Raw genomic sequence first — 25,526 nt, 5'->3', positions numbered from 1 at the left:
AAAAAAATTTTTTTTTTTTTTTACATCCGGGCCGGATGGAACCCTCTGGCGGGCCGGATGCGGCCCGCGGGCCGTATGTTTGACACCCCTGATGTAGTGAAAGTAATAGCGCAATTTCAAATGTGGCTCGCGACAAGACATCGGACCTCACAGAACTTGCAGATGCATGAATACAATGTTGGCTCGTGGCCACTCCCACGCGAGTTTTGACGAGCGCAGTTGCAGGAAATGTGGATTCATCTACCATTGTCTGGCAAAAACACACCTGCTGCGATATCTTTCTCTTTAACTTTCTGCATTTTTTTACTTCAACTTTTGAAATGCTGTGAAGTTAGTTCCCATGTCCTTCCATATGTCTCGTACTTTGTGAGACCTGATGAGACCTACCATACCAGTTATAAAGAAACAAAGAATTGCTTGAGGTTGTACTAACGATGGCTAGTGGTAGATACAAAAGGCTTTCTTCTCCTCTGCTTTGGCAATCAGAAGTCTCACTTTCTCTTTTTTTTCTTGTTGGTAGCGTCTTTATTTTGCTGTGTGCGAAAGTTTTGTGAATCTGATTTTAATCGTGTGATGTCGAGATCTCGTTCAGCAAAACAGTGTTCAGCATAAACATGTTCTGAAACTCTCAGGGGGATACCAGAGAGAGTAGAGAGAGAGAGGTTCCGTTGGCCCATTGTTTCCGGGTTCTACAATTGCAGGGGGGGGGAATCCCCTTTTAGGCAGACCTAAGGACTGTTCTATTCAATGCTAGGAGTATTATGACACACCCCTTTAGGCAGACCGGAACCTGGTCATGTTAGGTGCCCATAGCAACCTATTACATTGGCATATCTCTATATACTTAAAGAATCTCTGGGGATACTAAATCTGTGGTCTTGTGTTCATCATCATCACCCCAGTATGAACAAGACACAGTTCAGGCCTCAACTTTAAAAAAAAATCTTACAACTTTTAAGGAAAGTTGGATGTCTACCTTTGTAACCTAATTAATTAAGTGTGCCAGATTCAGCTCAATCAGTTGTCAATTAAAAACTGTGAGATGGAAACCAAATTAATAATGAAAGAGGAATTATCCCTTCAATGAATTCCTGTCTCTGGTAGGCTACACTAAAGGGCTTTGTAACTTCGTAACACAAAGTGTGCCCAATTCAACTAGGTTAGTTTAAAGAACTTGGGTGATTAGTTCATTGTATCTTTTGTGAAATATACAAGTATAAGGAAATGATGTGCAACTTTTTTCATCATTTTATCCTGCCCCAGAATAGAGAGAGGCCTTTAGAAGACATCAAACAACACACACAACATGTAGTGGCTGATTTGTTTTATTGTTAATATTAATTTAAGCTGTTTTACTTCTTTGGTGATTAATATGAAGGAAGGAAGATTGTTAAAGATAGGGCCTACTGTATATCGGACATTGCCAAAAGGCAGTATTTAAAAATCCTTAGTATACGTAGATGATGAGAAGATAGAACCCTGTACACCCTGTGGATACACAAACAAACAGACAGACAGACAAAGAAAGGAACAAACAGACAGACCGTCATTGGGCTCGGTCGTGACGACGCAGTAAGATTTTTGCTAGGCAGTGGGCATGCGCACTTTGCCAGTTTGAAACCAGTTAGAAACCACAATGCATCAAACTGGCAAAGTGCGCATGCCCACTGCCTAGCAAAAATCTTACTGCTTCGTCATGAACGAGCCTATTGCAATACCTGGCCAACCTCCTCTGGGGTCACCTGACTCTCTCCAGATGAATGGGTTCCAATTAGGGTGAGAATGAGAGTGATGAGAGTCTGGCTACCTCTGGGGGGACAGGGAATGAAAGCTAAAGCACGAGTATTTTTTTTAAACACGCATCCCACTCACTTGGTCCTCTACAAGTACATAGCCCCTACAGGTGAAGTCCAGTGACTCCCAGTTGATCACGTTGCCATCATGTGCCTGTGGAATTCGGTTCATGTACAAAGCGAGCGCAGAGTAAGAAAGAACTGAATTCCACATGTGAACATCCGTGACCATTCCCACAAAAGACTGCGCTTTGTCAAATGTGCCTCCATAACTGTCCTGATCTTGACCTAGGATGATACTGGGCTCCTCTGTGATGGGACCTCCACGGTGCACTCCTTTTCTTGCACTTGGTTTGCCGTTGACCCAAAGCTGCGCAATGCCTGTCTTGGAATCCCACGTAGCGCAGACGGAATTCCACTGATTTGGAATGTCCTCCATTGCTCTGAATGCCACCACGTTGTCGTACACATTTATTTCGTACATGCTGTGGATGTTTTTGTAGAGGAGGAATGCGTTTGAATGGGCCGGAGTGGCAAAAGAGAATAGGCTCTGTGCTCTTGTTTGGTCGGAGAAGAAACGCAGACAGACGGTGACTGCAGTCAGTGTCTTGATTTGGGTTGGTAGTGGCACCAAGACGACATGAGCAGTGTCAGACTCCACAGGAAAGGTGAACATCTTCCCCGTCAGATCTGTGAAATCAAGCCAGGAGTAAAAATAACACATTGATAGTTAGTGACTTAAATTGTGCCATACGATACAGATTAAATGTAGTATGAACAAATTAAAAGCTGTATTTACAGACTGGTTACAGTGGGTATAGTAGTAGATTGTATGTACGTATAATGAGGCGTGCAATAGTAAGCCTACATGTAGCTTATGTACAAATAAGTTATGGGAGAAGAATACACTAGTCAATGGTAAGAATAGTGGGTATAAATTATTGCTACTCAATGGCTGAAGTGCCCTTTAGCAAGGCACCTAACCACCACACTTTTCCAGGGACTGAAAACAATACCCTGAACTTCAAATAACTAAGTCAGTTTGGATAAAAGCGTCAGATAAGTAGGCTATATTGTCATATGCAGATTCAATAAGAGTATGACGTGCCTTACCTTTTCTCTCTGCCAAAGAATTTGTGAAATATACAAGCAAACATATAAAGACATTACTTGCAGCTTTGTTTTTCATGGTAGCAAACATATAGTGTTTGGTAGAGACTTTCTGGGTCTAATGGTAGTTCAAACAATATGTCCTCAGTGCTCTCCCTGATCGGATTTCAGTTAAGCTTAGGAGGTCTCCTGAAGGAGTAGCTATTGGCTAAGAACCAAACCTGACTGCTTTGTCTGGGCCCGGGACAAAGTAATCTAAAAACACACACACACACACACATGCACAGACCCCCAATCCAATACATAAAAGGTAATGAGGAAGTGGTATCCTTTCCAGAACCTTTTATAGGGGTAGGGGTGTCCATTTTGTTCAGCCATTGTTTTTCTGCCAAAGTTCTGAAGGCCATAAAGAGACGCAAGTGCACCGAGATTTGTTCATTTGGCATGGATTGATCGTTATTTTTTATTAATCCCAGAACTGTGAACTTTTGCGTGTGTGTGTATGTGTGAGAGAGTGGGTTGTTGTTGGCTGGAACCTTATTGTGGTCAGGACTGCTGACAGATTTGACTGGGCCCGGGGACAAAATCATCTAAAGGGCCCCTCTCTCAATGTACATCATTACATTACATTACATTACATTGCACATGTGGGGTTAGGTGCCTTGCTCTAGGGCACTTCAGCCATGGATGGAGATGTAGGGAGAGGTCAGGGGATATTCGAACCTGCAACCCCTAGATTGAAAGACCAACTCTCTAACCACTAGACCACGGCTGCCCTACATAATGTAATGGGCACCCAATTCTGCGCGCCCCCCTCCCCACCCCATGTCTCCCTGGGCTCAGGATACTGCCCCACCCCAACCTCAAGTTCCCCAACCAACCCCCTGTCTACAGGCCTGATTGTGGTCATGGGCAATATTTCAAATGAGAAATAATTGAAAGCCCCCCCACCGACTTTACCCTGCCCAGGGCCAGATTAAGATAGCCTGTGGCGCGGTCCCTGAACTAAATTTGATGACTGATTAAATAGACTGATTAAAATTCCAAGATAGAAATGCCAACTGTGGAGAGGGGTTTTGACGAGATTTAAAACTTAACTTGACATGACAGTCATTATTTTCAATACCGCAACAATGGTATCGACCCCACCCCCACCCCCAATAGGCTGCGGCCATACATAGCATTAATCCAGCCGTGCCCTGGCCCCAGAATAAAGACAGACCTTTAGAAGACAACAAACACACATAGCATGTAGTAGGATGACATTGTTTATTTTACGTATCAGCTGTTTTATTTGGGTCTTCAGTGATCACCATGCAGGTAGATTGTTAAGGTTACATATATATATAAAAAAAACTTTTGTCTAATGCAATATTTAAAATCCTATGATATGAAAACTGAAAACATAGAAAAAAACTGTAATTTTCACAGCATTTAGAAAAAAGAGGCAACTTCAAATACTGTATTTGAAGCTGACTTGCACTATGCAAGTCAGCTACAGGTATTTGATAGAAATAATACAAAGGCGCACCTGAGGCCAGTGCCTCAATCCCTTAAATCATGGATTAGTTTTGCAGTCATATTTATGTTTACTAACACCTTAAAGGACCAGTATGTAATTTATGTGGTAGTATATACCCAGAGGCTATGCTGCCCACTCAACTATTATCTTTTTCATGAATATTCACTATCACCATCATTTTTTTTTAAGTATTCATTATGGCTCTGAAATGTACACGTTTAATATTGTATGTAAATAGGTGGATCGTCTTCATGTAAATCCATAATTTTAACTTTGGCTGCAAAACCTACTCTGGCCAGACCAGTAAATATTCATGGAAAAAGATCAAGTCTGTGAATGGGCAGCATGCATTTTGAAAGTAACGTCAATTACACACTCGTCCTTTAAAGACACTCTAAAGGTAGCTCTCCATGTCCTCAACAAGCACATAGTCCTTAGCTGTGTACTCTAATGATTTCCAGCTGATCACATTGCCATCATTTTTCAAGGGGATGTGGTTCATGTACAAAGCAATCTCCGGATAGGGAAGCACTGAGTCCCACATGTGCAAATCCGTTACCATTCCCGTGAACGATTGTCCCCTGTCGAATTTCCCCCCGTACGTGTCCTGATCTTGACCAAGGATAACACTTGGCACTCCGGATATGTCTCCTCCTCGACGCAGTCCTTTCCTCACGCTGGATTTCCCATTGACCCAAAGCTGAGTGATGCCAGTGGCGGAATTCCAGGTAGCACAGAGAGAGTTCCACTCGTTACGCTTGTCTTCCAGTCCCCAAAAGAGCACAGTGTCCTGATTACCCTGGTCCACTTCATACACACTGTTCTCTCGCTTGAAAAGGAGAAGGGCATTGGGATTGGTGGGGGTGGCGAAAGAGAAGAGGCTCTGAGCTCTTGACTGGTCGGAGAAGAAGCGCAGACACACAGTCACTGCCGTCAGGGTCTTGCTCTGGTTGGGCACCAATATCACGTGTGCCTTGTCAGTTTGCACAGGGAAAGTGAACATCTTTCCAGACAGATCTGCAAAGAAAAGGAAAATCAGAATGCAAACACTGATAGGCTATAACTTATATAATAACCTACCTCCTTAGAGCGTTTAAGATTACTCCTTTGCTTTTGGTTGAATAAAGTATCTCTACTACTATACTAGGCTGCTACTACTACAACATGTTCATTTACACCTTGTCAATCAAAAAAACAATAGCATGGCATGGTGAATTGGTTCTAAGGTAAAGTAACAGCTTACCCTGTTTGTCTGCCAAAGTTGACATGGAGTGGACTAAAAGAAACGTGAAGGCTCTCATGATTCCAGACATCTCTGTGGCGGTGCAGGTCGACAGCAACACTGCTGCTGAGTGAGCTATGGGTCTTGCTTATGTAGTACCTGCAAGATGGATTACTGCACGGGCCTACCGGGCCCAGGCCCAGGGGCCCAAGAGTCAAGAGGGCCCTGAAGGCCAAGCCTCTATATACTGTACCTTCCTTTTCATATTGCGTTACAATCACACTTTTAACAAACAACTATATTGTCACATCTTCTCGGGCACTACCCTCAAACCCCCAGCAACATAGGGTCTGTAATATTTTGGCCTGAAACCCTGACTCTTTTTTATAGACTAGCAACACCCATGGAGGGGCCCCTTTTCTTCTTGTCTGGCCCAGGGGCCCATGGAGTCAGTCCATCTCTGACTACCTGTAAGGGGCGTGGGGGGGATGGGAAAGGGTTAGTGAGCCAACAGGGTGTATTTGGCCACATGTGCTACGATGCCAGATGGACATCATCCATCTTGTGTCTGCGCTTGCTGCAGGGCTGTTACAAGTTATTTGGGGGCCCAAGGCAAAGGGGAACTCTGGGCCCCTTTCTCCTCTTCAAAATATTGGAGAGGGGCCACCCAGACTTTGATAGCAGTCGTTGCACGTTTCGGTCATTGAATTTAGGGAACACTCACAAAGTTGTCATTGCTGTCATTTGAATACAAGTTTGAAGAAGGCCAGACGGTCGAAACGTCACTTCAGCAATAAAACATGGAGCAGAGTGCGGCATTCTTTTCATTTTCTTTAACATTTGTATGCACAAGAAGCCAGCACCTCAAGAAAGACTTTATTGGTCTGCGATACCTCTTTTTTTCCTTCTGTCATTTGAATACATAACATAACAAGTACATGACCCGTCGTTACCTGGGGGGGCTTTCAGCTGGGGGCTCTAAGCAATTGCCTAGTTTGCTTGGCTGGTTGTGACAGGCCTGACTTGCTGGTGATAAATGTCAAGGCTTGAAATCGGCCCATGGAGAAGCACTCATTGCTTGTGTCTTCAGCTTTTCATCTGTCCGTGGGAAACCAACTTAAAACACCCAAAGAGGGAGCAGTAAAGGCCATTTGTGTGACTGCCATGAAAAATGAAGTCAAAACATTTCCCGACATTGGTTGAGAAACTTTGGAATCGAAACCATCTGGTTTCAATCTAAAAGTTAAAAAAAATTATTGAGATTGCATAACTTGGATTTGAAGAGAGACTGTGCTTTGAGTTATCAAGACCGTGTGTGTGTGTGTGTGTGTGTGTGTGTGTGTGTGTGTGTGTGTGTGTGTGTGTGTGTGTGTCTGTGTCTGTGTCTGTGTCTGTGTCTGTGTGTCTGTGTGTGAGGGAGAGAGAGAAAGAGATCCCAGGATGCAGGGCCATCTCTGTAACTATAGATGCATTTACAACATTTCCCAACACTTGTCGACACACTTCTAAAGAATACACCATCTGGTCTACACTATTGAACATTGTACTGTAGGTAGACATTTGACACCAAAGTGTTGATTCTGATGCCTCTGCAGACATCTTGACATTGACATCATCTCCAGTTGAGTATCAGTGTAACAATGCTATGGCGTCATTATGTGGACAAAAGGTCCACGAGCGCCACTTACTGCCCACGCGAGGTATTTTATTCTGCGCGCGCGTGTAGACACTCTCGCGCGCGCGATTTTGCTCTGCGCGCGCGCGCAAACGCTGCCACGCGCGCGCAAACACCGTCTCACGCGCGAGAGGTGACATGAATTTCCTCACGCGCGCGAGCAGAAATATGAATATTTAAATAATCTCCTCCCACTGATTAGCATAACCAACGAGGCGGAAGTTTGTTTAGTCTGAAATAATCAGACACAGATCTCAAGAGCAATTGTTGATATCGTTGCTACAGTAACTGCAGCTGGCGTCAGAGAGGATTTATAGGTAGAAAGGCTATGCTGGCGTTTACTGACGAGTGGAATGACTGAAGGTTGCACCTCTATTGCTTACCCATTTTTATGAAAACATTGTTTTTTAATTGTTTATTTCATGGGCGAACTTGTTGAGATTCGCAGACAGCAGATGAGGAATAAAGTGAGTAGACATTTCATCAAATGCTATGGTTCGTGTCCTGTCAAGCTTCATTTTGCTCACGACGAGTGCGTTTTAAGAGCTTAAAGTTAGCAGGCTAGGCATTTGGCATGATGACAAAGTTGTTTTGCAAAGAAGACCAAAATGCACGTTAACATGTTGTAAGTGCAATGTTTCACTGAAATCCAGCTCCGTGTGCTGCATGACTGAGAGACATACCGGTACAAACCTGTTTCCTACGATGGTCCAGTCAGATATTTGTAATGTAGGCTATAAGGATTCAAGTGTGTTTGATACTTTTGCTGGTAAGCATTGCAATAAAAGAGGGAGCCGGATAGTCAATTCAAGCGGTCAGATCAGAGAACCTTTATTGAAATCGGTTGGAACAATCATTCATTTTGCCACTGTCGTGTTCTCCATAGCTGGTGACGACAGTAGGCAAGACGGCCGCAGTTGACTTGAGACCGGAGACCGAAATATGGATTTTGTAGGCTATGTATTCAGCGATCCACAACGGGTATACACAAGGAGGTCTACATAAGTCATTGGATATACACAACTAGGTGAATTTAGCCTACATTGCATCAAAGAGCTCACTCTGTGCTTTGGAATGAAATGATGAAGTGGCTAGAAAATGAACCGTGCGCTGAGTATCCAGTAGATGGCGTCGACACACTGTAAATAAACAATGACACTACAATACTGACACAAGCACAATTAATGATTAGGCTAGAAAGATCACTTTCTCAAAGTACTGCAATTACTCCCAGGAAGTTGACTGGTTCGTGGAAAATGGTAGAGCAATACCGGCCTCTTCGAATATAGAGTTGAATAATTGAATCTTTAAGAAGTGACATAAATGGTACAGATCAATACACTGTATTTACCTGCTCTCTGTGTCACTTGGCTAGTACATTTAATGCAATGTGATACCAGTGCAATGCAATACATTTAATAAAAAAGGTGCAGACATTTAAATAAATAAATAAATAAATCTGCCTTCAGTTGCTGATCGGCGGCCCTTGTACGGAGGTTGTCACACACAGCCAACAAAACCACATGGGCAACATGGAAGGGGTCAGTGTGCAGCCCAGCTTGTCTGACCCAAGCCATTTAAGTGGTTAAAGAATTTAGTGAATCCATCTACACATGCCATATCTGCAGGGGCCTAATCTGTCTACCTTATTTACATGTTGCAGCAATTGCCAAAGCTTTTGGGCCTTTGCCTGGATTTCATCACACAGCAGCAATAGGTCTCTAGGACTCTGGTTAGGTAGCCTGTATACACTTTATTTCTGGAAGGTGATGTGGGTGTCATGTTACTTCAGCAAGCAGCACAACGCATACAGTTCATAACATTTCATCCAGGCAAGTTTTTCTCATTTTCATTTAGGGAGCTGCCAATCCCAATAGTGGTAACACAAGTGCAGAGATTTCATGTAGACTATGGAACTCAACTAAAGGGGTCACTAGTAACATAATAATAACAGCAATAGCAACACCACACGCACAAAGTAAATTGAATAATTTTTGTGATTCCAAATGACCTATTCTTGATGAAGGCACAATCTCTACATTTCTTTGCTGTACAGGAAAAATCAGGCATACTGCATATCGGCAGTTGGTGAGATGGCGTGGGAGTTCGTAGGCTATGTTTGGGTTCCACTGCAATCCTGTGCCGTCACAAAGATCTGGCAGATCTTTAAATCCACACATCGTACAGGTTTCCAGGATGTGATTTATTTGTGGCAAATAAAAGACAGTACACCTGAATCAGATGTATTTGTCATAATGCATTTCTTAACCTCAGCTATGGTTTTTAAACAAACCCACAAATGTATATGTATACACTGTATAGTATAAAAGAAGGACTGAAGTGTTACAATATCATACATCACACACACACACGCACACACCACACACACATCGTCGGATCATCTCCTCTTTTGGGGGTTACACATAGCCGCTGCTCAACGGTGGGGGTGATGGTTGCCTCTAACGTGGAGAAGTGTCAAAGTCTTGCTGTAGTGTAGGTCCGCTTTACTTGTCCTTGCCCGCTCTCTCTCACTGTTGCACAGTAGTGTAGTGCTGCCTATTGAAACATGTGGTAGAAATTATGGGAAGTGATAATTTTGTTTATTCTGTTAATACATTCTGAGGTTACTGAGAGGTATGAAATTACCTGCTTAGGATGCCATGGTATGTGAACGGCTTCATTTTTGGCGCAAAATGGTTGATGATGTTGTGGATTATGAGCTGATGTCTGGTGACCTGATGCCATTTTGTTGATGTCCTTCACCTAGCCAGTGTCATTGAGGTCATCAACGTTTCCGGCCGCCTTGTCTGTAATGACAGGATATAACAGTATTAAGAACATGACATATCACTGTCGCTCAGTAGTATTCTACATCTTGTCCAGACAGTGTACAATAATTCTAATTGTAAAGTGTAGAGTGTAAAGGGTTAACAAACTGGCCACACCCTTGGATGCCAGGCATGTTCTAATCACCACTCAGACTGTGTTTGTAGAGAATCTGAAGAAGACTGTTGAGGTACGTTATCCTGCCATGAAAAAATAAAACGCAACAAAAACGATTCTAAGTGTGCAGACTCCTCACTCTGAAAACTACAGTTGACCTTCGTACTGCACCTGTGTGCACAATCCTCTCCTTCAAGTAAAAGTATTCAAACTACACAGTGACTGTGGTACACTTTTTAGGTACATGTGTGTAGAAAATTTAATTCAGACTTGCGCTTTACATACGATGTGGTTGTGTTTGGGTATCCGTACACCTGGTAGGAACCCATGTCTGGGTACAGACAAGGCTTTGACATTAATGTTTTGCTCTCCGGCCACAGTTGGGTTTTCCCAAGTCACTAGCCACTCTGGTTTTCTGCTTGCCACATTTTTGCTCACAGTTCTTTTCATTATCATGCTAAACCAAGAGGGTTAGAGATATGAACGCATAATTTCTACATGTACAGTGGCTCCCAAAAGTCTACACACCCCTCTTCAAATGTCAGGTTTTTGTGATGTAAAAAAAAATAGAAAGACAAATAAATTCACAGCTTTTCCCTCCTTCAATCGAAACTATTAATCAATGCAATGCAATGCAAAAATGTACACGCCCTTAAATTAATACTTAGTTGCAGCACCTTTGGCCTTCATTACAGCACAGTCTTTTGTGGGTAAGAGTCTCAGCATGGCACACATTAATATGGCAATATTCGTTCACCCCTCTTTGCAAAGCCCTCCAAATCAGAAAGACTGCGAGTGCAATCTCCCACAGTCAGTCCTCTTCAGATCACCCAACAAGGCTCCCTTCACTTAAAGTATGGTGTTGTTGGGGTGATGTTTTGTGCCAAATATACCCTTTCGAATTATGACAAAAAAGTTAAATCTCGGTGGAGTACATTTTGCAAAAAATACTTCTGTAATCTCCCAAATGCATGTGGGAAGATGTATTATGGTCAGGTGAAACCGAGGTTTAACATTTTGGACATAATTACAAAAGGTAACAACACCTCATTGCCAAGGTAACACCAAGCGTAAAGTGAAGCATGAAGGTGACAGCATCATGCTATGTGATTATCGTTCTTCAGTTGTAACCGGGGCTTAAGTCATGGAGGTTGGAATTTAGAAAAGTTCCACAGTGGCCATTGTAGTGGCATAAAGGGGGAGGGGATGGGCCAGTGAAGTTAAAGTCCATATGCCTCTGTGAATAGATGTGATTTCAACGTAGCCAGTGTGGGGGCCTGGCGTATGTTGGGAGGTAGACTGTTCCAGAGCGTGGGGGCAGCAACACAAAAAGCTCTGTCACCAACAGTACGGAGTCTGGCTCGGGGGATGATGAGATTGTCCTTTTCAGAAGACCGCAGAGACCTGGACTGGGAGTGGGAGAGTTCATTCCTGTATGACACGGAACATCTGTTGGGCAATCTGAGCAGGACTGTGCAGATGAGATGCATTCGCAATCTGTCAGATTTGGAGTACTTTTTGCAAAGATACGTGTACAAATATTGTCACTTCTATGTTTGCCATGCTGATAGACTCTTACCCAAAAGACTGAGTGCGGTGATAGAAGCCAAAGGTGCTGCAACAAGGTATTAGTTTAAGGGTGTGCATATTTATGCAACAATGTTAATAGAAGTTTTATTTTCTATTCTTCCCTTTTAAAGCTTTAAGTTTGTTTTCTGTCATTTTTTACGTAACAAAAACCTGGAATTTGAACAGGGGTGTGTAGATGTTTACCTCAATCTAACTGCTTCATCCCGTTTCATCTTCCGTCTCGGATTGATGTTGAGGAGCCTGGTCGGTAGCATACCTGCAAGTGCTTCTTCCACCGCCTGAAAATAAATAATGCAAGAGGGAATAATATAGACCGATTGGTAAGAGTATGCACCAAGCAGCTGAGCTGTCTGCTCATTTCGAGAGCTGTAAACGATTACATTACGGCCATAGAAAGAAGGCTGGCTGCACTGCTGACAAGTTCATGAATCTTGATGTAACAGTGCACGTAATTTTAGCATCAACAGGATGTGACGCAAAAACGTACATCCATTCAACAGGGCAAATATTTGATGATGTTATTACCATCTTATAACAATGACGACTTGGCCTGTATTATACAAACCCCAACTCCGATGAAGTTGGGACGTTTGGTAAACAGTGAATAAAATCAAAATGCTATCATTTTCAAAACACTCAATCTATTCATTAGACGGAGAATAGTAAAAAGACAACATATTAAGTGTTAAAACTGAGAAAAAATATTGTTTTGGGGGACATATGTACTCATTTCTAATTTGATAAATCCAACACGTCTCAAAAGAGTTGGGACGGGGACAATAAATGGCAGCAAATGTCGAGGAAGACTAAAAACAAAACAAAAGACAACAATTAACAGTTAAATACATTAACCGATGAGATGATTTTATATAAAAAACAGTGTTAATTCCTATCTTGGACATGATTTCACCAGCTTAAATGGTGGGTGTATTCCTTGTCATGTTTTGCAATGTTTTCCTTTCTGTAGTGCTTACAGTGTGACAGGTCTTGACCAAAAACCCACCATTTTATCACCTGCTGGTCCTTATGATGGAGCCAAACTGTTAAAACATAGTAGAGAATGCAATTTGACCTTACTATGTGGCAGTAATCGAAGATCTCCCTTCAAAATATAATGCATGAGTGGCTTTTCATGCTGTTTAAAACCCATTTATACCATTCAGCACTGTATTTAACTCTACAGATGAGTGAGAACATCTTAACCAATGCACTACTGCACCCACATGCCATCATGGAGGCTGACTTTTGAAGCTAGCACTAATACAAGTTGGATGGTCCATTTTTACTGTAGCACAGGATGTGCAATGCTGTATTATTGTCAAAAAGAATGGACTTCTACAACTTCTGCTGACTTCTGTAAGCTCAGGTGCTTAGGAGAATGTTACACCCCTGTATCATTTTCATGCATTAAGCATTCTTAATATGGTCAATTTTCAATAGCTCTAATTCCTGGTGTGCTAGAGTGAGACTACAGCCAATATATATTTCATGATGTCATGAACCTATACAACGATTTTATTAACAAAAATATGTCTTATATACACTCAATCGTGGTAAATCCAAGGGAATTCAAAAATGTATGTAATCACTATGGTAATTATTCCCTTTGCATCTTTAATTCTGAGTGACTCAGCCTCTCTGTGATGATCTTATACCTGGACACCTATATTGTCCGTCAGTACAATTCATTTTGAAATGTTCTTCTTTGCTGTTTTATCTTATTTGGATGTTTACTAATTTTCACTGATCCCCGTCCCAACTCTTTTGAGACGTGTTGGATTTATCAAATTAGAAATGAGTACATATGTCCCCCAAAACAATATTTTTTCTCGGTTTTAACACTTAATATGTTGTCTTTTCACTATTCTCCATCTAATGAATGGATTGAATGTTTTGAAAATGATAGCATTTTGATTTTATTCACTGTTTACCAAACGTCCCAACCTCATCGGAGTTGGGGTTTGTAGTTCCTAGAGTCGCCAAGAATGCCCAGCTTCCTGCTTGTTTAGCATGACACAGTAGGTCATGCTCGCATTAATTAGTTAGCCTACTAGCCTACTAAAGGACTTGTATTTATAATCAACATAAATCCACCGCCAACAACTGAACTAGCCTAGTGGTCTATTTACATGTCAAACATGTCCCACACAGCACAGAAAGAAAAGAAAAGAGAAGATAAATCATTGTAAGCTGGTCTTTGTCATTCACACACTTTGACAGTGTTTCCTAAATTGTGGCAAACAAGTGTCTTGAGAGCAAATACCTACCTAGGCTCTTAAACAGCACCTTCCTGCATTCTGGCGTCCAACTTCAGGAATGGGTCATCATCTCTGTATGACAGCATGCACAGAATTAGTGGTCAATATACAACATTTTTATAAAAGTAAGAGTATGCACACCCCACCTCGCTGAGGCCAGGTGCAGGACAAAGGCGCGTCTAATAGTGGAAAAGAGTAGAAGTCCGCATCCTGTGGCTCCGCTTTGAAAATGTATTCAGGTCATACAACCATGAAGACCCTGTTGGGGGTCAGCTGCTCTATGTTTCCCACAGCCCATTGGTCCCACAGCTTATTCTTGCTGCTCCATGTTCCCACAGTTATTCCCACAACTATTCAAATATAGGCCATGTGTTCCACACCTGTTTATTGTTAACACTACTACATAAGCTTGAGGCAGTTTTGAAAACTATCTCTGAACTACAGGAAGCCACATCTTGAGCAGTCACCTATAGCAGAAATGACAAGATCTGAAACGAACTGACTAATTTGAAAGAAAGGGCCCAGTGCATTTAAAAAGAGAATGCAGACAGCCTATTTCAGGGGACTCAGAAATACTAGGCAGGGCACAGCATAGAGAGAGATCCAGGAGCGGTGGCGTTTAAACGTGACAGAAATCCAAGTTAAAACTTTAGAAAAGTGAGTTATTAAAAAGTCACTGGACTCGGAGGGAGGAGCAGGCCAGTCCTGTTCAAAACCCTCCCCACAGCCAAAGCTAGCATGCTACTTTGCCATTCATTTGAAGGAGACACCGCGGAACGGTGCAATTATCTCCAGCACATACATTAATTCTCCAGTCTTGTCTAAATTTAAATGTAGGCTATTCCTATGGCGAACTATTCTCAGTTTATTATTATTATTATTATTATTAGAGGGTTGCTAAACACATGTCAGTTGAATATTGACTGAACAAACTAACCTCGGTCTGCGAATGATGATTCTCCTCTTTGGCCTCTCTGAAGTCCAGGCGAAAGTTGGCACAGCATCCTTTATAAGCTTTGTGATAACACGGGTGGTCTTTACAAAACACTGCTTCTCAAAGTGCTCAGAGCAAACCTTGGTCTCAGCGTTGATCTGTAACCATAAATACCAGGGTATGCATTTTAGTTCGTTAGCAAAACAACTTGATTTTGGCACAAGTAGGCCTATGCTACTGGTTCTGGTAGCACAAAATCAGTGGCCATCGGATCGCTTACCACACAATTAAAAGCCTAATCTTGAAATAGCGATCTGGAAATATCATATAAATGTAGCGTTGTGTAATTACACATTCATATTTTTTATTTCACCGAGGCATTCGCGTCATTAGGTTACATGAGTCATGACAAGTTTGACGAGCTAGCTTATTTGTGCTAGCTAATGCGTATGATTGAACATAATTTTGCATCTTACCTTGAAATATGGACCAGGACCCCTCTAGATGTGATTTATACATCCAGTGCGAAGTGCCTGCTCTTTGGGGAAACGGTGGAAAGTCTGTCCACGGTAGGATTTTTTTTCTCTTTGAGGACGAACATTTGGGCACACAACACAGCAAGTGAGGCGCCATGACAGCTGGTGCGTTGCCGAATGTACCCCTGAAGTGTACCCCTCAACGTCTTTAGAACGTTCCGGGTGAATAAGGCGAACATAGACATAGCATATTGACACAATGTTTTCATCCACCAAAAATAAAATGGTTTTACGAATAAATATGTGAATGCCCTTGTCAGCAGCAGCCGTGAGTTGCGTTTCAGTTGTGTTTCAAAGGTGGTCGGTTGCAGTCACCGTAGCAACGATAGTCTATCAACAATTGAGATCTGAGCTCTCTGTGTTTGACTATTATGGACTAAACAAACTTCCGCTTCATTTGTTATGCTAACCAGTGGGAGGAGATAATTTAAATATTCATATTTCTGCTCGCGCGCGTGAGGAAATTCATGTCACCTCTCGCGCGTGAGACGGTGTTTGCGCGCGCGTGGCAGCGTTTGCGCGCGCGCGCAGAGCAAACTCGCGCGCGCGACAGTGTCTACGCGCGCGAGCAGAATAAAATACCTCGCGTGTGCCGTAAGTGGCGCTCGTGGATGTTTTGTCCCGATTATAACACCATACAATGTAATCAGTGCAACAGATGCCAACCAGCAGAGGTCGCACAGTGACAGTAGTAGTAAACCTATCTTCTGACACCTCGTGCGGAAGTGTTGAGTGATCTGTAGAAGGAAGTATGAACCTCACACAGAGCCAGGTGGAGGAGCTGAGGAGGGAGAGGGAGGAGGGGAGGGTGTCTTTCTCTGCCTCACTGACATCTGGTGAAGAAACCAGAGGGCCTTATCCAGATGACACTTCCCTAGTCTACAGAAACATCATCACTAACGTTGGTAACCACTACAACCCAAGCACAGGTATGAAGGCATCAGATATCTAAAGCATTAGTTACTGTTGTTGTCTACAATAAATGCCCATGTATTGACCAAGTAGATATTTAAGCCGAAAAATTACAAAAAAGTATGAGCCATGTGTGCGCCATTCATTTACTTTTTAGTGCTTTTAATTTTTATTGTGAGTAGACGCACCAAGCAATACACGGTCCAAACACAAGGTGCAGGAGCCGACTATGTTGTTTTTCATCTAGATAGGCCTATCTGAAATCACACCAATTGCTCTGGATTCATTGAGGAAAGAATACGTCTCCAACAAGTATAATGTGCCTTTTGGAGTTGCTCAGGGTAGTTGCTTGGGCCCTCTCCTCTTCTCTCTCTATATGTTGCCCCTGGGCTCCATCATCAGAGAGCACAATGTTGATTTTCATAGCTATGCCGATGATACACAATTATATATCTCTGTTGAACCTAGCCAAACCACTGCCATTCATGCCTTGACTAAATGCATGTCTGCCATCACAGATTGGATGAACAGTAGCTTCCTAAAATTAAATGAGGATTGAAATTGAAGTGTTGCTCATTGTCCCTAAGGAAAAACGTGCAAAATTCCACTCAAGCCTAGGTGACCTAAGCATGCATATTAAAGATAAGGTTAGTAGCCTAGGAGTGGTCATAGACTCGGATTTGAGCTTTGAGCCTCACATCAACAAGATAACAAAATCTGCTTTTTTCCATCTTAGAAATGTCAACAAAGTGCGCGGCTTGGCCCCCCGACAAGACGCTGAAAAACGTATTCATGCCTTTGTCACCAGTAGGCTAGACTACTGTAATGCTCTCTTCTCTGGCCTGCCAAAAAAGTTAATTGACAAATTGCAACTCATTCAAAATTCTGCGGCAAGAATCCTAACAAGAACCAGAAGGAGAGAGCACATCACTCCTGTCTTGGCAGACCTGCACTGGTTGCCTGTCTCATACAGAATTGACTTTAAGATTCTGCTGACAGTATTTAAAGCATTAAATGGACTTGCCCCCAGTTACATCTCTGACATGCTCTCTTTTTATGCCCCTGCTCGAGCTCTCAGGTCCACTGATGCCAAGCTGCTAAGGACTCCCACCCCCCCCTGCAAAAGAAGATTGGCGACGCCGCGTTCGTTTGCTATGCGCTCAAGAGATGGAATGCACTCCCCATCGAGATCCGATCGGCCAGCTCCGTTGACTCCTTCAAGAAGCAGCTGAAGACCCACCTTTTCACCCTTGCCCACCCCTAGCTGCCAAGGCGTCACAGTGTCCCAGCTGCCGCAGCGTCCTTACTGTTCACAACCAGCCCTGGCAGGGGGCTCCCCTAGGTGGCCACTGGTCTCTGCCTGAGGTTTCTTCCTGGCAATAGGGTTTTTGCTCAGACCTCATTGAGCTTTTTCCCCCTACAAACTATGAATCAAGTGAAAGGGAGTTTTTCCTCACCCCTGATGCCACCAGGGGCCACATCTGAGCGCCCAAATTCAGTGTGACCATCTAGACTTATGCTAGACCCAGCCACCATGGACCTTACGCCTCTAAGAATCCTGGTCCCAACCTGCGTGGACCTTATGACTCTACAATCTCTATATCTTCTTCATCTGCCTGTTTCTGCCTCTCCTCTGTACTCCTCCTTTTAAATCCATCTCTAACAATGATGTTTTTTTCCCATTTGTTAAGCACTTTGAGTTGCATGCCTTGTATGATACAGTACTATACAAATACAATTATTATTATTATTGTTGTTAAGAAGCTCTTGAACTTGGATTAAACATAGCCTAGATGTTAACCTTTGAAATGGCCTTTCACTGGGATGATCAATTCCTTTCATTATCCTTTTTGCTCCACTTTTAGACCTTTTTGAGTACATAGCATCGCCTGCAGCATGCTTCAGTAGGCCAATAGCAAAAGCAAAATGATTGAAGATTCAAGAAGCTTTATAAGCTGATAAGAACAATTAATGCACAAATACCTAAATCGCAGATATAGGATAGGTTAGTGAAATATCATGTTACTGTACAGACCTACCTGTAGGATCATCAACAATACTGACAACATATGAACAAATCATGTAGTTGAAAAAATATAAAGCAAAATCATTAACCTCACACAAAAATACATTTGTTTTGTTGGTGTCTATTTTGCAGGGGTCTTCAGAGCGCCAGTTAGAGGCGTATACCAGTTTCTTATGTTTGCTCATGGCCACGGCCATGCATCCCACCCCGTTGTAATTGCTCTTTTTAAAAATGGGGAGCTCATTGTCACTGCATGGAGCCATCAGCGAACATACAGTGTGAACCCGTCCAATGGAGCTTCTCTACAGCTGGAGGTGGGAGATGAGGTCTACGTGAAGCTGTGGGCCAACGCACGGGTGTTTGACAACGAGAACCGACACACCAGCTTCTCTGGCCACCTGCTCTTCCCCATGTGAGAACTACAGGTATACTCCTGGACCCAGGGCTGGCCATCTGGCATAGCGGGCATTTCCCGGTGGGCCCCGTACCCTGGGCCCCTATTTTCAGAAATGTAATTTAAAAAAAAATAAAAAAATGTTTATTACATTTCTGAAATTAGGTTGCCCACAAGGGTGCGGGCCCCACCGATGAGTCAGTTCTGCGCCACTAATTATGAAGTGCCCGGACCCTAATTCTCCCCCAGTCCAACCCTGCCTGGACTCCTAGACACTCATAGACTGCTATGGCCCTGAGGGACTCATTGCAGATGATCATTTTATGTAGCCTACAGTAAGCCTAAACATGGTGGTTACTGGGTCATGACACTTCAATGGATTACATACTATACTGTATGTAAATACCCAATAAGCCCCTTATTATTGTGTGATGTTTACTGTAGTGTTTTGATAAAATTGTGTGTATTGTGTATTTTGTGACTGCAATAAACTAATTCAGTGGATGGAAAATATTCTATGAGACTGTCAGTATTAAACAAATAAAGTCAACATTAACAAGAAGGAAAGGGCAAATATTTGACATAATGTGAAACTCTGAACAAGTCTGTCGCCTAATAGTTTTCTATTGCCACACGAGGTCAATGTCTGTGCAGTTGTTAAAGGACATGAAAATGTCGTCGAAAAAATAAACCAATCAAATTCAGTTTCATAAAATATTCAAGTCAGAATTGTGTTGACCAAGATCATCCATATATACATATAAGTTTCTGAGCATAATGAAAAGGAAAATGGCACTAATTAAGAAGGTGCCAGATTAGTTGAGGATGCATCTGCATGTGTCCCATCAATCTCTTAACCCATTGACGCCTAAGGCACCTGCGCTTTCTAAGAAAAGCTGCCCTCTGCCTATAAAATCCAAAAAATCTCAGCTTCTGAAGCACATAGAAATATGCACTAAGTTGCATTTAAACACTAAGACCCTCATCTTTCATTAGAATGTGTTCATTCATCTCAAACAAACAGAGATTTTTAATAAAGTTGTCTCAAATCTCATGTGCCTGAATGTTGCGTAACGCAGGTCCAGGCGCCAGGGCCAATGTTGCGCAACGCAACATCAGGCATCAATGGGTTAATGCCAGGCCATTCAGTGTTTTTTTTTTCATCATCCCAAATACCATCCTCGACTTGTGCTTGTGAACTCACGCTTCGTTGATGCCCAGCCTTCTTTGATGCCCGGCCAACAAAGGTACGGTTAATTTCCAAGCTGGTTTCATGTACGGTTTGGGCGTTCACATACTGTATACTGTATGTGCAGAACATGCTGAGTCACAGGTCTGAGTTCACGTAAATGGCTGAGAGGGACCAAATTTGGTTTTGGAAATGACCTGGAGCACTTTTTTTTTTGAAGGATCACCATTCCTAGATTGTGCCTGTTTTGAGACGGTTGCCTTTACAAGATTCAAGATATGTTTAAGGTGCACAAAACACACACACACACACACACACACACACACACACACACACACACACACACACACACACACACACACACACACACACACGCGTGTATGCACACATATGAATAAACAAATCAATAGGATTTCCCTTAAAAGGAAAAATCACAGAACACCAGTCCAGAGACCTATGTAAGAGCACTAGAATTAAGCAGTCTAATGGCTTCAGGGTACAGGCTATTAGAAAGTCTTGTAGTTTGTGCCTGTAATGACCTGTATCTTCTGCCTGAGGGAAGCAGTTGGAACAGGTGGTAAGCAGGGTGGTGACAGTCTTGCAAAATAAGTTGCACTCTTCATAGACAGCGTGTGGTGTAGATGGTACCTATCTCTGGGAGATAAAATTACAATTTTACAATGACAGTAAAAAGCACTTGAGTCCAGGCTGCGCTTGTAGCCTTGGCGATCCACTGTACCACACCACCATGTCCATTGTCCACAAATGTCATTCTATCAACATGACAGCAATTCAAATTTCACAATACACTCTTCTATCCACCACCCAGCAAACCTGCCTGCCATCAAACCCGTTTGTGGTTGCTGGGCCTTGTGGTTTAACCTCTCTGTATCAAATGTCAATTCTATTCATATGATTCCTTTGCAGTTATTCAAATTTCACAACACACCCTTCCAACAGTGTCCTCAATTGCACACAGTGACGTCTATTATTGTATAGAGGTCAGTGATTGCACCTCAACGTTGGATTCATACACGATGACATTTCACGTCCACAGGCACAAGACGGCTACAAAAATGGCACTGCCCTCCTCCTACTTGGTGGGTTAAAAGTTGTGAGGATCATCACTAATCTCTTATCTGAGTTCCAAGGGACTAGTTTGTAAGTGCCTTCAAGTCAAGTCAAGTCGGCTTTCTGCCCTGCTAAGGCAAAAGGCAGTAACTTCAAATTTTTCAAAAATGAGTTTTTGTCATATTTGCAATAATAAGCATCAGTTTTATCATGTGAACAAACATGGAGTTTGAAATCAGTTGTTTTGAGGGTAAAAAAAGGTTTAAGTAAAACAAGCTGAAAATCCTTTGGGTAAACAAAGGCAGAAGACAGTAACTTCAGTTACTGCTTTTTACCTTCTGCTCTGGACCTGCAGAATTCTGGAACTCTGATGTTCCAAACTAAGGCAGAACACAGTAACTTCAGTTACTGTTAATCTGTTAACAGTTAAAACTCCATTAAATTTCAGTCATATTAATAATAATTTAAAAAATGAAACTATTATATTATGAAACATGATCAGCCTGCTAGGAAATGTGTGTAACTATTATTTGAGGTAGTATGAAATACAAATACACACACAAAACCCATTTATAATTATATTATTATTATTATTATTAACAATTTATATGTTAATAAACATGACATTTTGTCATAATGACTCTAATAGTGTGTACACTGCTTAACCCTCTGAGGTCTAAGGCTTTTCAGAGGCTTTTAGGCTGCTTGCACCACCCTAACATTTTCAAGTATTTTCATTTCATATACAGTGCCCTCCATTATTATTGGCACCCCTGGTTGAGATGTGTTTTTTAGCTTCCAATTATTATTATTTTTCTCTAGATAATATGGGACCTTAATGGAAAAAAAGAGAAAAATCCAACCTTCAATACAAGTGCATTTATTCAGTGGGGAAAAAATCCCACATAAAGAAATAATTATTTGACATCAAATAATGTGTGTCACAATTATTAGCACCCCTGTTGTTAATATTTTGTACAACCCCCTTTTGCCAACAAAACAGCACCTAATCTTCTCCTATAATGTTTCACAAGATGGGAACAGACAGAAAGAGGGATCTTCAGCCATTCCTCTTTGCAGAATCTCTCTAAATCATCCAGAGACCTGGGTCCTCTCCTCTGTACTCTCCTCTTCAGCTCACCCCACAGGTTCTCAATGGGGTTGAGGTCTGGGGACTGAGATGGCCATGGGAGGAGCTTGATTTTGTGTCTGGTTAACCATTTCTGTGTAGATTTGGCCATATGTTTAGGGTCATTGTCTTGCTGAAAGACCCAGTGACGACCCATCTTCAGCTTTCGGGCAGAGGGCAACAGATTTTGATTTAAAATGTCCTGGTATTTCAAAGCATTCATGATGCCATGCACCCTAACAAGCTTCCCAGGGCCTTTGGAAGTGAAACAGCCCCACAGCATCACTGACCCACCCCCATACTTCACAGTGGGTATGAGGTGCTTTTCAGCATGCGCATCTTTCGTGGCACGCCAGACCCACTTAGAGTGTTTGTTGCCAAAAAGCTCAATCTTGGTCTCATCTGACCAAAGCACACGGTCCCAGTTGAAGCCCCAATACCGCTTGGCGAACTCCAGACGTTTGCGTTTATGATTGTGGGTGAGGAAAGGTTTTCTCCGTGCATGCCTCCCAAACAGCTTGTTGGCGTGTAGACAGCGCCTGATGGTTGATTTGGAGACTTTGTGACCCCAGGATGCTACCATTTGTTGTAATTCTGTAACAGTGAGCTTTGGAGATATTTTGATTTCTCTTACCATCCTCCTCACTGTGCGTGGTGGCAAAATAAACTTGGGTCCTCGTCCAGGCTTGTTTACCACTGTTCCAGTTGTTTTGAACTTCTTAATTATTCCTCTCACAGTAGATATGGGCAGCTGCAGTTGAGTGGCAATCTTCTTGTAGCCTCTGCTTGACCTGTGAAGGTCGACGCACATCTGCCTCACTTGTATGCTGTGTTCCTTTGTCTTTCCCATGTTTAAGAGTGGATAAGAGAAATGGCCTCGGTGTCACGTCATATTTATACCCCAGGGAAACAGGAAGTGATGAATTACTAATTAAATGTTCCTACATACTCTGGTAAACTTTGTAAACTACTGTAGAAATGACAGAAATGCTTCAATTATATTTATTTCCTGGGAATTGTTAAGGGTGCCAATAATTGTGGAACAGGTGATTTCATGAAAAATAATTATTTTTCAGTCAGGGATTTTTTTATTTTCCTACAATTCATTTGAGTTGAAGGTTACATTTTCCTAAAATTTTCAGTGTGACAGTATTCTTCTGCAATAAACACTGAATTTATTTTAAGGCTTTTAACACATCTCAACCAGGGGTGCCAATAATTATGGAGGGCACTGTATATATATTTGAAATCTGGAAGGTCTGAGGTTTCTAATGGCGTAACTTATGTGTTTCAATGACACAAACTCACAGAGTTACAGATTTGTTTTTGGAGACACATTGCCCTCTGAAGGGCACTCGGACCTCAGAGGGTTAAATTATATGTGAAAGTTGTCTTTGTTGCTCATTATTCAGATTTAAAATGGAAGTTACTGTCTTTTGCCTTAGTATGACTAATTGTCATTCCGGGGGCAATGCTAAGGCAGAACACAGTAACTTCCAAAAAAGGGTCAAAGGTTAACTATTTGTAAAATTATTTTTATGAATAGATGTAGGCAGGCATACACTACAAACTGTGAAAATTACAGCTTTGTAGCTATAACCAGATTGTGGTGACATTCATTTATTTTAAGATAACTTTAACATCATTTTTCTCAGTTTTACACTCTGGTGAGTTACTGTCTTTTGCCTTAGTAGGGCAGCTTTATTGTCAATTTCTTTACATGAGCTGGTCATACAAAGAATTGGAATTCTTACTTGGAATTGGAATTGGAATGTTTCTTACTTTCCCATGCAGACATAGACATACAGTAGGCTTTAGGTGTGGACATAGACAATTAGACATAGACAGTGCACATACATTACACCTAGAGTACCTATACAATGCACATACAGACATATAAAGTGCAAGACTTGGCAACAGAAGACATACATAGAACAAATATTAAAAAACAGTTTTTGTTGTGCATTTTCAGTTATGTCCTCTATTATGACGAGTCTGACATAGTGATAGTAGCATTGTGAAATAATAATAGATATTAAGTGAGCAATTTGTAATGTGCAAAGTGGTAGTAGTCTAAAGTGGTAATAGTATTGGTGCATAGAGATAAATAACCCAGTTTGAATCAGAGCTGAGATGTTTTACATTTGGGTTGGTAACTGGTTTTCCAGTACAGTCGTGCCTTGATGTTGATGGCATACCATATTTGATTCTACACCATATGATTCCCATCTGTTGCCATGGTGAATAATACAGGTTGTTGAGATGGGGTTTGTTATGCCTGGCACCAGCTGTTAGGTTTTTTTGGTATTGATTTTGGAAATGATCTGGAGCGATTCAGATTTTTTAAAAAGGATTCATTGTACCTATTTTTGGACTGTTACACTGAGTTCTGTTGTACTAGGCCACCCATTTGTACAGTAACACAAAATGACCTTGGACTTTGACCTGTTTTGTTTTTAAACAACAAAATCTCCCATGACCTACAGTATAATTCCATACGTGCCACATTTATGACTGTGTTTGTGTTTGATAACTACCTGCACTTCCCTTTGTCATATTAGTTAATATGTAGCCAGTGTGTACAGTATGTCTATATATATCTTGCTGCAATGCAAAGCACAACCACAACAGAAGAAAGAACATTTTCAACACGTTCACCATGAAGACCTGTGGAGCTCTACTGGTGTGGCTGTGCATCTTTTTGACAGAGACACAGGCCATCAGTGAAAATGACATCACTAGCCAAGACGCCCTGACCAGAAACACTGTGGTGGGTGCAGCACAGACAAGTGAAGATGCAGCAACAGCCTCCACCCAGCAAACCTGCCAGCCGGACATCCACACCATGCTGAGAGAGATGAGCAATTTGGTGATGGAGCAGAGAGTGGAGCTCAGGTACACCAAGACACAACTGGAGGCCGTGGAGAGCAGACTGAAGGCCAGTGAGAAGATGGTGGTGGAGCAGAGAGAGGCGCTCAGACAAACTGAGAGACAGGTGGAACAACTAAAGAGTGAATATAAGGGTATGTCTGTGGCTCGACTTATCATGCTATGTTTTCCTATATTACATGTTTAGGTTTTTGTGAATATTTTATTGTTAATTTAATATTTACAGAGCCAAATTCTACTGTAGTTGGCCATACACTCTTCAGTGTTGAGTTAGCACTCTAAATTGTAGTGGTCACACCACTCTTTTCCCTGAGTCTGTGTTTCCCACTGTTT

The 25,526-nt window shown here is 42.1% G+C and overlaps 3 protein-coding genes and 1 long non-coding RNA gene across 7 annotated transcripts; 1 reads left to right on the top strand and 3 right to left on the bottom strand.

Moving 5' to 3' along the window:
- Window positions 1-1,692: 1,692 nt before the first annotated feature.
- Window positions 1,693-3,265, bottom strand: LOC134440930 (mucosal pentraxin-like). The gene is made up of 2 exons (XM_063191083.1): window positions 2,907-3,265; window positions 1,693-2,483 (listed from the first exon to the last, which is right to left on the bottom strand). Exons 1-2 carry the CDS (start codon window positions 2,992-2,994, stop codon window positions 1,852-1,854), a joined length of 720 nt encoding a protein of 239 aa, XP_063047153.1. The 5' UTR covers window positions 2,995-3,265; the 3' UTR covers window positions 1,693-1,851.
- An 890-nt stretch (window positions 3,266-4,155) lies between these two features.
- Window positions 4,156-5,789, bottom strand: LOC134441767 (serum amyloid P-component-like). The gene is made up of 2 exons (XM_063192165.1): window positions 5,669-5,789; window positions 4,156-5,442 (listed from the first exon to the last, which is right to left on the bottom strand). Exons 1-2 carry the CDS (start codon window positions 5,736-5,738, stop codon window positions 4,820-4,822), a joined length of 693 nt encoding a protein of 230 aa, XP_063048235.1. The 5' UTR covers window positions 5,739-5,789; the 3' UTR covers window positions 4,156-4,819.
- Window positions 5,790-9,506: 3,717 nt separating this feature from the next.
- Window positions 9,507-16,111, bottom strand: LOC134441014 (uncharacterized). 4 transcript variants are annotated; one of them, XR_010033080.1, is made up of 6 exons: window positions 15,524-16,111; window positions 15,051-15,205; window positions 14,123-14,185; window positions 12,039-12,133; window positions 9,969-10,129; window positions 9,507-9,878 (listed from the first exon to the last, which is right to left on the bottom strand). It is a non-coding gene; the product is annotated as an uncharacterized LOC134441014 (long non-coding RNA). The 4 variants fall into 4 exon arrangements; XR_010033082.1 differs by lacking the exon at window positions 15,524-16,111 and adding an exon at window positions 10,268-10,348 and having other exon boundaries at window positions 15,051-15,505; XR_010033081.1 differs by lacking the exon at window positions 15,524-16,111 and having other exon boundaries at window positions 9,969-10,348; window positions 15,051-15,505.
- A 223-nt stretch (window positions 16,112-16,334) lies between these two features.
- LOC134441644 (complement C1q-like protein 2) lies at window positions 16,335-18,937 on the top strand. Its single transcript, XM_063192034.1, has 2 exons — window positions 16,335-16,512; window positions 18,654-18,937. The coding sequence occupies exons 1-2, from the start codon at window positions 16,335-16,337 to the stop codon at window positions 18,935-18,937; spliced, it is 462 nt and encodes a 153-aa protein (XP_063048104.1).
- Window positions 18,938-25,526: the final 6,589 nt, after the last annotated feature.

Source organism: Engraulis encrasicolus, chromosome 24, assembly GCF_034702125.1.
Source record: "Engraulis encrasicolus isolate BLACKSEA-1 chromosome 24, IST_EnEncr_1.0, whole genome shotgun sequence".
Taxonomy (NCBI): Eukaryota; Metazoa; Chordata; class Actinopteri; order Clupeiformes; family Engraulidae; genus Engraulis; species Engraulis encrasicolus.
Note: the sequence above shows the minus strand (reverse complement) of the source record. Positions and strands in the feature narration are given on the sequence as shown.

Bases quoted from the DNA above. Each gene is read 5' to 3' on its own strand.
- LOC134440930 (XM_063191083.1), bottom strand. From the start codon at position 2,994: ATGTTTGCTACCATGAAAAACAAAGCTGCAAGTAATGTCTTTATATGT. The intron at 2,484-2,906 runs GTAAGGCACGTC...TTGATTTCACAG, and splicing joins TTCTTTGGCAGAGAGAAAAG to ATCTGACGGGGAAGATGTTC.
- LOC134441767 (XM_063192165.1), bottom strand. From the start codon at position 5,738: ATGTCTGGAATCATGAGAGCCTTCACGTTTCTTTTAGTCCACTCCATG. The intron at 5,443-5,668 runs GTAAGCTGTTAC...TTTTCTTTGCAG, and splicing joins AACTTTGGCAGACAAACAGG to ATCTGTCTGGAAAGATGTTC.
- LOC134441644 (XM_063192034.1), top strand. From the start codon at position 16,335: ATGAACCTCACACAGAGCCAGGTGGAGGAGCTGAGGAGGGAGAGGGAG. The intron at 16,513-18,653 runs GTATGAAGGCAT...TCTATTTTGCAG, and splicing joins CCACTACAACCCAAGCACAG to GGGTCTTCAGAGCGCCAGTT.